We start from the raw sequence: 11926 nt of genomic DNA on the forward strand, positions 1-11926 counted from the left end.
CATAAACGTTCCTTCTTTCCAGCTCATTATACCAAGAGGAGAAGTTCCCATGGTATTTATCTAAAAAGTCAATACAGCTGAATAACTCCTCTCGGCAAACACAGAAGTACAGTGTTTTCTCAAACAAATATTCACTTTCTCACTCCACCACAGGCTTTCGAATGGTCGCATTCATCCCCCTGCGGACGACAAGGACAGCGGGACGCTCAGCCCCCCCCCCCCCCCCCCCGCAGTTGTCACCTACCCCAGTTTCGCTCCCAGCCTCTGCATACAGCTGTAGTCCAACAAGGAATCATTCTCTAAGGGAGGGAATTCTTCATAAGTGGGTTCAAACTACAAAGAAATACGAAACCAAGCGTGTCTCATTACAAGTGACATTTTATTTCCCAAGTCACGTTTCCGAACGAGTTTACGGAGCATCCTAACCGGCTGCCCGACCTGGTATTGACGCCCCGGGGTAACTCAGATGTGGAACACAGCTCTGGTCAATTAAAAAGATCACATCCCCATCCCTTGTGTAAAGAACTCCTCGAAGTCAGGTTGCTAGAGATAAGGATGTTGTAACTTATGTCGCTGCCTCACTCGGAGGCAGTGAGCTTGGTTGGACGCAGCCACCGAGTGAGACAGCGCCGGCGGGACGACCTTGTCCCCTCCGTATCCCACTGTGGGCGGGGCTATGTCACAGACTCCACTCATGAACTAGACACTCGTTGTGAATTCCTTTATTCTTAGCAATTTGGCAGGAAAAAAAGAAACAACTTTGGAGTTCAAACTCCACTTTCCCATTTCTTTCATTTTTCAGCTACAAACTGAAGCAACTTTACGGAAAGGAAGTATCGTTATTGCTAAAACCAACCAATGCAGGGAAAGGCTTGACATTTTGTTGAATGTCCTTTAACCCGACTGAAAAATAAAGGTCAGATCAAGATCCCTGAGAACGGATAACCCAGCCGGAAGCCTTGCAGGAGCAAGATTCGTACAAAAGGAATGTGTCTCGGTGCAGGGGCGGGCGGTCAGTACCTCCACATTCCGTTTAACGAAGGTTTTTGTCACCCTGAGCATGTGAGTGTACTCGATCAGCTCCAGCAAGTTTTTCCTCAGCTTCTCCTTGTTCTTGGTGACTTCTCTCAGCTCAACCTCCAGTTTCTGCAGCTGCTCCTAAGACAAGAGAGCGGTTGGTTACGTTAAAGGACAGGTCTGCTCCGAGTCTGGCCACCCCCATTTCCTGAAAGCATGTTCCTGTCCAGGGAGGGCTTACGAGCCCGAATCCGACGGAGACATTCAAGGCCCACTGTTCATGGTCTCCCATGGACTCGGGGAATTCCCACACAGCCCATGCTGCCCACAACAGATGTTCTGGAAGGTGAGTCAAAGCACTGCAGGTGGCCCTGGCCCAGCCCCGCTCCCCTACTATTCCGGGCTTCCCTCCCTCCGCTTCTCCACTGTCACATAGCAAAGAGTCTTCCTCTTTCGAGGCTACATTGCCTTTTATTTGCAACGCAGAAAATACTAGGGTAATCTTTGCTAAGCATATACACCCGAGTCTCTAGCTTAAGAGTCTGCTTACAGTTGCACATACACTATTAACTGGGCTGAAGAATGCTTGAGGTCAAGTCTTCCTTAATAAGCAGTGAGACAGCGAGCATCTTTAATAATACTAAAGTACAACACAGCAGCGACGGAGGTGTGTCAGACACAGCACTGACTCCACAGAAACCTGTGTGCCAGCAAGTCTGCAGACACTTCACGTGCGCTCCACCTCGTAGAAGCCACACACGCCCAGTCCCCCCTGAAGTCGTCATTACATCACCACCAACCCAAACAGGCCAAACCAGATGGCGGCGTTCTGCCCATCGGATGCCATAACTCCTTCTGGAGTCCTCTCATACGGTAAATGTTAAGTGACTTCTCCCCGATAAACCCCCAGGGCGACCGGCCACGGAATGGTGCTGGCTACACACCACAGGCTGCGTCCGTGGTCAGGATCGCTGGTCTACTTCCCAGGGCAGTGCACGAGCCAAGGATCAGACCCAAACCTCAGTGGATCATTCGCAGGGGCGGTAACGAGCAAGACAAGCCGGGGTCCTCACAGCGGGGACGCCATGCCCCCAACCCACCAGGTGCTGAAATCAGGGACAAGGAACTGTGTTTGCTGCCCACCTACAACACCTTATGGCCTTGCCACTAGCTTTTCAGCATCAGAGCGGAGGCCAGCGGGTCCGGGAGAATGCGAAAGGCACTGGCTGCAGCCTCCCTTACTTGTACCAGGAGAGGCAGGCTAAGGCATGGATAAGTCCAGAAAGAACGATCAGAAATATTACATGACGAAGCACCAGATTTCCCAAACTGATTTTCATTAGCCTCAGTTCACCACCACCTGGAAAGGGAACGTTCATCTTACATCACAGATAATCTGTTACTGAAGGCTGACGATCGCGTTGTTCTTAAACTGTCATTGAGCAGCTTTGAGAAGAAAACCCGACAAGCCCTAGACAACATGAAGTCAGTCAACAAGCAGTGTCTGAGCTCAGGGACAGCTTTGACGGCTTCACCAGAAACAAGTTACCTGCATCTCCAGGACTTGCTTAAGAGGTGGTGCAGGAGGACTGGTCTCTCCCTCAGGAAGGGGGATGTCGGCTCTATTAATTTCCTGTACCAAATACGCTGTGGGAATAAAAGGTAAAACCAATTAGATGCAAAAACTCACTCTAGGACGTCTCAGTCGGAACATTTTCCATCCCGACCATCCCTGGTTCGCCTAAAAATTAATGTCTGGATGCACAAAAGTCTTGCTTGTTCCAATTGACTTAGAAAAAGCCTTTTGCAACCTCATTTCCAAAGATCTGCAAAGTAGCCGCCCCTAAACAGAGAGGTCAGCATGCAGTGACCATATAAACAACAACCTGATGAACGCTTTCTGGAATTCCCCGAGTGTGCAATGTTTCTGAAACGTTCGTGACGGAACTGTGGAGGTGAATCAGGTAAAGGACACACTTGCAAATGCAGGAATAACCCCACGACAGACCATCTCCACCAGAGATGGCAGCGTGACTTCCTTGCAGATGCCCTTATGAGGAAGGAGAAGTACAACCTCTATCAGCCCATGGAGCCCAGAGAGACTGAGGGCAGAGAGCCAGGCTCTCCTGACCGGTCCCAGTCAGCCAGGCTGTTCGGACTTGCAACAACCAGATCTCACGTCCTAAACCAGGTTCAGAAAACTGGTAACGAGCCAGGCCAAATGAACTCCATTTCTTTCATTTACATTTTCAATGCCATGAAGCACCATTGTCCTTAGGATGAAACTCACAATGAATGGTAAACTCATTACTAGATACCACATTCTGGAGAAGTGTTCCCAGTTATTTTATTAAGAAAGAGAAAAGTGAGGATGTCTTAGCAACAGGATAGCAAAGGAAGCACGGTGTTAAAGAGGTTTCTGGAAATGGGATAAAATCTTTTCACCAATGAAACCTCATTTACTTGGGAGTTTGGTTTTTTTTTTTTAAGTCTGTATGCCTTTTAAAACAGTCTAACCTACAGGAAGTCCTGTACCTGTCTAAACTGTTGTCACTGAATTTAAAAATCTCATTGCTGACACATGACATGCTCAATGACTCACTACGTTACGAAGACAGGAATATGATGTCACTCTATTACACGTCGTCCACACAAGTAACTGGGACTTTAAACAATATGCGAAGGAACTGATGATTAAAAGGGTTCTTTTGTCTTAAAAATCTCTGGGGCGCCTGGGTGGCTCAGTGGGTTAAGCCTCTGCCTTCAGCTCAGGTCCTGATCTCAGGGTCCTGGGATCAAGCCCCACATCAGGCTCTCTGCTCAGCGGGGAGCCTGCTTCCCCCCTCTGTCTGCCTGCCTCTCTGCCTACTTGTGATCTCTGTCTGTCAAATAAATAAAATCTTAAAAAAAAAAAAAATCTCCAACTAAAAATGTAAAATCCACAATAAATCTTAGCTATTAGAAATCATTCCCAAAGTCCTATTCTGGCCCCCCCTTGACTCTCTCATGCCCACGTTTCTCCATTCATCCTAAATTTTGTACTTCAGTCAGTCCTCTGAGATCCACCCCCTTCTCCCCTATTTTGGTCAGAACTTCCAGGCTTGAATGGATAATGGTGACCATCTCAAGCTAAAGAAGTTGAAGATTTTACAGATAAAGGAAGTAGCCTACAGCTACTGAGTTTTGAAGGTAAACAAGTGATCTGAGAACAAAGCCAATCTATCTGCCACTTCCTACCTTCCTCTTCTTAGAGATAATCTGAAGTAATATATTAACATGTACTGTGTTTAAGTCACGATAAACTACAAGGGATTCGTTAAGTAAATTATAGCACTTTTATTTCATGAAATACTAGGCAGCCATTAAAAAGGACCCCAGGTGCAACCTGTTTATTGACGTGAGACAATGTTACAGGAAATACCAGTGAGAAACGGAGCTGACAACGGAATAACATGGTCGCTGTGTAGGGGAATCCTTACTTTTATAGAGGACTAGGAAAAAATAAGGAATGGTGAGTTCTTTTTTTTTCTCTCTTTTCTAATTTTTCTAAGGCAAACAAGGTCTGCTTATATAAAAATCTGTTACTAAATTAAACTTATCCCCCCCCCACAAACTAGCAAAACAAAGCAAAATAAAACAAAACTTACCTAATATCCGTTCTAGTTCTTCACACCTCTTCACCTCACCGACAAATTTTCTTTGGAAGGAACTTACATTCTGGTTGAGCTGAGAAAGGATGAAAAATTTGCTTTTGAAATTTCTGAAATTTAAATGTAAACATGATCTAAAAAATAAAAATATTATTGGCAAGGGTTTAGGGAACGCACACCCTCACACACTACTGGATGGGAGTAAAAACTGACAAAACTTTTCCGGAGAGCAACGTGGCAGCTGTTATCAAAAAAGCCTAAAAAGGGGCGCCTGGGTGGCTCAGTGGGTGAAAGCATCTGCCTTCCGCTCGGGTCATGATCTCAGGGTTGTGGGATCGAGCCCCGCGTCGGGCTCTCTGCTCGGTAGGGAGCCTGCTTCCTCCTCTCTCTCTGCCTGCCTCTCAAATAAATAAATAAAATCTTTAAAAAAAAAAAGCCTAAAAAATATCCTTTGGCCCAGAACTATCCCAGAAAGAAAGTTAACCTAGGGAAAAAACTGGATACAGACAAAAACCTACCCAGAAGAACATCAACCTCAGGGACAGAGGAAAAAGTGATCGACAGTAGGAAAGTGGTTTAAGGACAGACAGTCTCGGGGCACCTGTGTGGCTCAGTCGTTGACCGTCCACCCTCGGCTCAGGTCACGATCCCATGGTTCTGGGATCGAGCCCTGCATCGGGCTCCCTGTTCCGAGGGAGGCCTTCTCATCCCTCTCCCACTACCTCCCTCTGTCTCTCGCTGTCAAATAAACAAATAAAATTAAAAAAAAAGAAGAACAGTCTCCATCCCTACCACAGACCACCACCCAGCAATACAGAACAAATTCCTGACCCACTCAACACCACTGTGACTCTCAGAAACACGATGCCAGCGCGTCTTTCAAGATACAAAAGGCCACATACTGTGTAATTCCATTACCATGAAATGCCCAGAAAAGGAGAATCTACGGGCAGGAAGTAGTGACTGCCTGGGCGGGAGGCAGGAAAGGGGATGAAATGGAAGGGTAAGGGACCCTACTGGGGGGATATGACGTTCTACTACTGCACTGTGGGGATGGACGCACCACTCAGTAAATCTTCTAAAAATCAACAAACTGTACACTTGAAATGGGTGCATTTTACGATACAGATCAATGAAGTTGTATAAAAATGACGGTTCAGTCATTTAACTGATTATGCCCTTAGTAAAATTCATGTTTTAAATGACTAAGGTACTGGATTCTATTAAGAAGTTGTCATTAAAAAGTTTAGGTATGACAATGATATTGTGGTTATGATTTTTAAGCACCCTTCTTTTTAGAGATACTTGTTGAAATATTCACGGACGAAATTAGGTATCTGCGATTTGCTTCAGAATCATCTTGTCCCGACAGAGGGGAGGGACAGATTTTGTCTGGAGGTGGAAGGCTGGAATGAGGGTCCATGAATTTATATTATGGGTACACGGGAGTTCACTGTTCCCATACACTCCTCTCTCTACTTAACTTCTAATACAAACCTTAAAACAATAAAAAAGAAATTATAAAAGAACATTTAATAAAATGAGGAAATGAGTTAAGATTTCTGCCTGGGGGCGCCTGGGTGGCTCAGTGGGTTAAAGCCTCTGCCTTCAGCTCAGGTCATGATCCCAGGGTCCTGGGATCAAGCCCTGCATAGGGCTCTCTGCTCAGCGGGGAGCCTGCTTCCTCCTCTATCTCTCTCTGCCGACTCGTAATCTGTTTGTCAAATAAATAAAATAAAATATTTTAAAAAAAGATTTCTGCCTGGAAAAAATTAAAGATACTTTGAGTGTCATTCCAATTATATGAAAATACACATAGATGTACATTTTAAAACATTATTAGGAAAATAATGTTAGAACAATATTAACCAAGAAATCAGAGCCTTTATTTCTAGGTAACTGGATCCTGGAAGTTTTAATCTGATTCTTACATTTTAGAATTTCCCCACAATTGACATATATTATTTTATAACAAAAAAAGATCACAGTAATCACTCGTGTTGAAAGGCATTTAAGGCAAGAATGTTATCTTTCCTCCAGCCCATCAACGTCCGGGGCCCTCTCAGAAATCATGATTGGACGGCTTGGCATGAAACTTCTGGGCCAAGCAGCATCCACCCCAAGGGCTCATTTCTTGTTCAGTTTTTCTAATATTTTTAAAAGGATTAACCAGGAAGAAGACAAAAATTCAAATTTCACTTCTGTTTATCACATTCACAATCATTTCTGAGATCGAACTAATCTCAAGTAATCACTTTCAAGTTCTCAGTGAGTCAGGCACGATGCACCAAACTGAGAACCAGAAGGAAGCGAGGCGGCACCAGCGGTGTACAAACCACACTCCTGCCCATTGCAGGGTCCGTGCAGCACCCAGCACTGCTGAGCGCTCTGCGGACAGGAGGGTTCCCCCTGCGGCAGGGGCTTTATGAAGACGCCCATTTCGGCCGCCGGGATACAAATGTACTTGGGTTGACCCAAGCCACCATCACTGCCTCACAGCTATTAGCTGCTTTTTTCTGTTATGCGGTTTCTTTTACAAAGTTTTGTTTCTGTTTTCTTTCTCGGGAGGCTATGTCACCCTATTTCTAAACTGATGATAGGAAAACACAGTCGTAGTGCCCCTCCGAGGTCAGGAAGCAGACAAGCCGAGTCTTCTGGCTCGGCCCCAGGGCAAACAGTGCCTACGTCATCCTCACTTCATCCCACATCAACCAGAGAGGAAGGGTGAGTACAGCACAATCCGATACACTGAGACAAGGAACCCACATACACTCTCCCAAACACATTCATGTAATTTTTATTAGAGTATCTCGTTATAGTTGTTGCCTTGTTTTTCATCTCTTAATGTGCCTAACCCGTCGAGGACACGCTACCGCAGGTGCGCCTGTACAGGAAAACCTGTCATACCTACAGGGCTCGGTACTCTCCAGGGCACCCCGCATCCACTGAGGGTCTCAGGACGCATACCCACAGATACGGAGCGACCACACTGCATTTTATTGCAGACTCATTTTAACACTAACCTTGAACCAAGCAAAGCCAGCAGAGGCTCCGTGGTGGTGGTTTTACTGATACCCAAACCAGCCATCTTCCCACCGCCGAAGGGCGAACGGTGAAATTGTTCCTAGACTGCAGAGCATCTCAACAGTGAGATGAACCTGCCCTTCTCTGAGCCCCACCGGTTAGGTTAGCTGAATGACCTTCTCTTCCATGTCTTCTCCTCGGCTGTCACTACAGAAACCCCGGGTCTGCCTGCTTTCCCTCAGGAGTACTAAAAGGGAAAAATCAACCAGCATATGCAAGCCAGAAGAGACTAATGTTAGTAAGCCCAGCCGGCGAATGCAAAGTCAGTGAGAACTCCAGAAAAAAGTGTCGGGTGCTGTGAAGCTTTCTGCACTAGCACACTGGCAGCTTGAGTGTCAACCCAAACACACACACACACACACACACACACACACACACACACACGGACAGGCACAGCTGAGATCTTTATCTGCACTTTCTTTTTCTTTCACTGGTTTTCAGCCTAGAAGGATCCCAAGTATTCTCCACTGCCTCCTGTAATGGCAGTCAGGGAAACGGGAATGTGGTCATCAGGGTCTTTGTTCAAACCTCCACAGTTTAAGCTTGTTAAGTCTCTCAGCTTGAACACTAACAGGATGGATCAAATCCACCAGTTACAAAGAAGGGAGGCTGTTTCTCTCCTGCTTCCTGAACCTTTCGGGTGCCCCCCACAGCTGATCACAGCACCTACCAGGGAAGTGGGACCCGGAGCTGAAGCCCAAGTGACTCCAGGAAACAGGAAGGGAGCTGGGCCTTCTCTGCAGCCTTGGCTGTCCCTCAGGGGTTACTCCCTGACCTTGCAATCCCTTTGGAGCCAACCCAAGGGTCACTGATATCAGATCTGGGGGAGGGGTGTTCCCTTTTGAAATTAAGGGCCCCTCAGAGAGATGAAGGGAAACAACCAGGAGATCAAAGTTGGGACCCAGGAGGAAATAAAATGTTCCCTTGAAGTGACTTTCAGTTCAGTCACTCGGTATCAGATCCTGCTTAACTCTCCGCTTCTACACTTTGTTCTCCCCCTTTACTGCACTTCACAATTTCACAGACCGTGAGCATCTGTCTCCTTCCAGCCGTAAGCAGCAAGATCCTAAGGACCTTGTCCACCCAGCTTACCATTGAGGCGCCGGCACTAAAAACACGATCTGGGACAGAGCAGGCGCTCAATAAAGGCTTGTTCCTTCATTCAACAAACGCCTGCTACTGCCCACAAACGCCAGGGACCAGGCTAAGTCTTGGGGAATCAGGAGTGAGTAAGTCAGAAGGGGCCCCTTGGCCTCGGGGTTGACACCCCATGGTGTGAACAAATAATAAACAAGTATGCAGATACATGAACAAGTGTTTATCCTTACTTGTAGGGAAGACCGTTCCCTTTCCTTACCAGGCAGTGGTATGCACCTCATGCATCAGTAGGAAAACCCCTTCCCCTCAAGGCGCTTACACCAAGCTCATGCCCAATTCAGGTTCTGGGCTCCTTCTGTGTCCTCCATCCGGGACCCTGTCCCCCCGGATCTTGCAGGGCCACCTCTTTCCCATTCAGGCCTCATCCGGGCTCAAACGTCACCTCCTCAAGAGGGCCTTCCTTGACCACCCCGACTCGAGTCACCATCCCATCACCCCGCTTCATTACCCTCACAGCAAACATGTTTACGCCTTTACGTGCTTGGTATTTGTCCCCACCACCCCCGTAAGTTCCAAAGGGTCTCCAAATGGGCCTCCTCAGACTCGTTCTCCCCACCACGAGCCCAGCGCCCGGCACGGAGCCGGCGCTCCGGAGCACCCGATGGCACTCCCCTAAGTTGATGAAGACTACACAGAGCGTTCCTAACTAACCCGGCCAAAGCCGCAGCCGACCAGACGCCCGGCGACCCGGGGCTCGGGCCCCGCTCTGCGGAAGCTCTGGCCGGTAAGCCGGGCCCCAGTTTCCCTGCCTGCGAAATGGGGACAGCGGCGCGCCCCTGCCCAGGAGCCCGCGGAAGGGAGGCCCGAGCGAAGCGCGGGATGCGGCGCTGGGCGGGCAGGTGCGGCCCGCGTCTCCCGGGCGACACTCACGTCTCGGAACTGGACCAGGCCCTTCTCGCCCAGGGCGCTGAGGCACTCGTAGGCCGTGCCGGACTGCAGGAACAGCTGCGCCAGGCACATGGTCTCGCTCCGGAATAGGGACCCCATGGCGGGCCAGCCCGCGCCCCACCGGGGCCGGACGGATGGCGGCGGCTCCGGGCCGCTCGGGTCCGCGCGGTCAGCCGGGGAGGCCGGGGCCTCGGGCTCCTCCTGCGGCCTGCCCGCCGCCGCGCACCATCGGGGGCTCCGGGCTGCAGCGGCCGCCCCCGGTCCTGCCACCGCGGGCCCCCGCCAGCCGCTGCCGCCACCGCGCGCGCGAGACCCCCCCCCCCCCGCCCCACCCGGGGCCCGGGCCCCCCCCCCCCCCCCCCGCGTGTGCCCGCCCTCCCCGCGCCGGCCGACCAATGGGAGCCCAGAGTTGCGGCCGGCCGCCGCGCCTGCGCCGGCGAGGCCAACCGGCACAAACCCGGCGGCCGACCGCTGAGGCTTCCAACGGGAGAGAGCCGCTCGCTCGGCTCTTTATAGACATTTTGGAAAATGAATTTTATTGAGGTTGTGCCATAAAGTTCACCCATTTAGGGTACACAATTCTGTGATTTTTAGAAAAGGTACCGAGTGGTTGTGCGGCCGACATCACGATCCACTTTTAGAAAATTTCCGAAAACGATTCCACCTGCTCAGCGCCGTCAGTCCCCAGCTCCCCGCAACCACGAACAACTTCGTCCCGTAGATCACACCGACAGCATGACACCGCATCATGCGTTTGCGGCTGACTCCTGCCGCTGGCCCTTCTCTCGGGTCCTGCCCGGTGCAGACCAGACGGCGGGTCGGGCTCAGGCACTGTCGCCCCGCGGGCCACGTCTGCCTCTGCAGATCCTTCGCCCAGCAGCTACCGTCATCTCCGACGCAGGACGAAAAGCTCACGTAGCACACTTTAAATCCTCTGGTTTCTCCCACCGCTTTCTCAATAAAATCCAAACTTCTTACCACGGCCCGCAGAACCCCCACAGGACCTGACCGCCTTCTTCCCCCAAGCCCTCAACATCTCCATCGCCTGCTTTGGACTCCCTTTGCTCCAGCCACACCTGCCTACTTTATCTTCCCTGGCCCGTGCGCTTGAACTTGGCGATTCCTCCCTCTGCCCAGTACACCCCTCTCCTAGAGCTTCTCAAAGCTGGTTCCTTTGGTCCTCAGCTCCAAGGTGCCTGCCTCTAAGGCTGTCCCAGACCCCTAGCTAAGGTAATCTCCCAACCCACCCCGTTTTATTTTGTTCATCACACCTACCGATCACTGAAATTATCTTGTCTGTATTTATTGCCCACCCCCCCACCCCCACTAGAATGAAAGCTCCACTAAACAAACGACATTGCCTTGGTTATTGCCAGGGCCCAGCATGCAGAGGCCACTCAATAAATATTTCTCAAATGCATACATGAATGTATAAACTTAGAAAAGTTAAAACCATCAGATCCCATTCTTCTGCCAAAGTGAGCTTTTCCCCTCTTAACTGCAAAAGGCATCCTAACAAAGCCCACCAAATCAGGCTCAATTACCTGTCACTTGAAAATTTCAAACTAATTTTCCAGAGCTAGTTATATTAACTGCCATAGAAAAACCTTCTGAATCACTACAATTAATTGACCAGTGGATATTTCCTTTTCTTTGACAAAAGACAATTTGTTTTACTCTTTCTACAGGGCGTAATCACTTCCACCACAGAGATCCAGATCAAAGAAAAAGAGAAGCAGAAGGGGAGGAATCGGTATTTCTCAGTGCAGTACACAGAGTGGTACTTGAGGGAGAAAACTTCTTTATGTCATTAGTTACATGTTTAATAGGAATCAGTAAAAAAACAGAACTAGGCTTACAGATTTACACTGGAAAATGCAACAACATATCTGATGTGTCCGGGAAGTCAGAAGGCACCAGAAGTCAGAAGGCACCACGAATTCCAGCAGAGTGCGAAAGGGAAGTCAGTCACATCTCAAAATTAGGTTTACTGACCCTGTACAAAGTCCATCTGATACATGACTAAAATTTGTCTAGTCCACAAAGAAGATGCAGAGATTTGCCTTGTGGCCCTGTGGGCTGTGGTTGAAGATATCCACCCCCCCCACCCCCACACTACATCATGCTGT

General features: G+C 49.1%; 1 protein-coding gene across 1 annotated transcript in view; it reads right to left on the reverse strand.

Annotated features, from left to right (window-relative positions):
• Nucleotides 1-10080, reverse strand: part of ATP6V0A2 (ATPase H+ transporting V0 subunit a2) — a 33513-nt gene extending 23433 nt beyond the window's left edge. The window contains exons 1-5 of the mRNA XM_059408251.1: nucleotides 9780-10080; nucleotides 4665-4743; nucleotides 2567-2664; nucleotides 1021-1158; nucleotides 245-333 (exon numbers count right to left, since the gene is read on the reverse strand). Of these exons, the coding sequence (XP_059264234.1) occupies nucleotides 245-333; nucleotides 1021-1158; nucleotides 2567-2664; nucleotides 4665-4743; nucleotides 9780-9896 (521 nt within the window). The 5' untranslated portion in view covers nucleotides 9897-10080. The remainder of the gene's footprint in view (nucleotides 1-244; nucleotides 334-1020; nucleotides 1159-2566; nucleotides 2665-4664; nucleotides 4744-9779) is intronic.
• Nucleotides 10081-11926: the final 1846 nt, after the last annotated feature.

This window comes from Mustela nigripes, chromosome 8 (genome assembly GCF_022355385.1).
Source record: "Mustela nigripes isolate SB6536 chromosome 8, MUSNIG.SB6536, whole genome shotgun sequence".
Taxonomy (NCBI): domain Eukaryota; kingdom Metazoa; phylum Chordata; class Mammalia; order Carnivora; family Mustelidae; genus Mustela; species Mustela nigripes.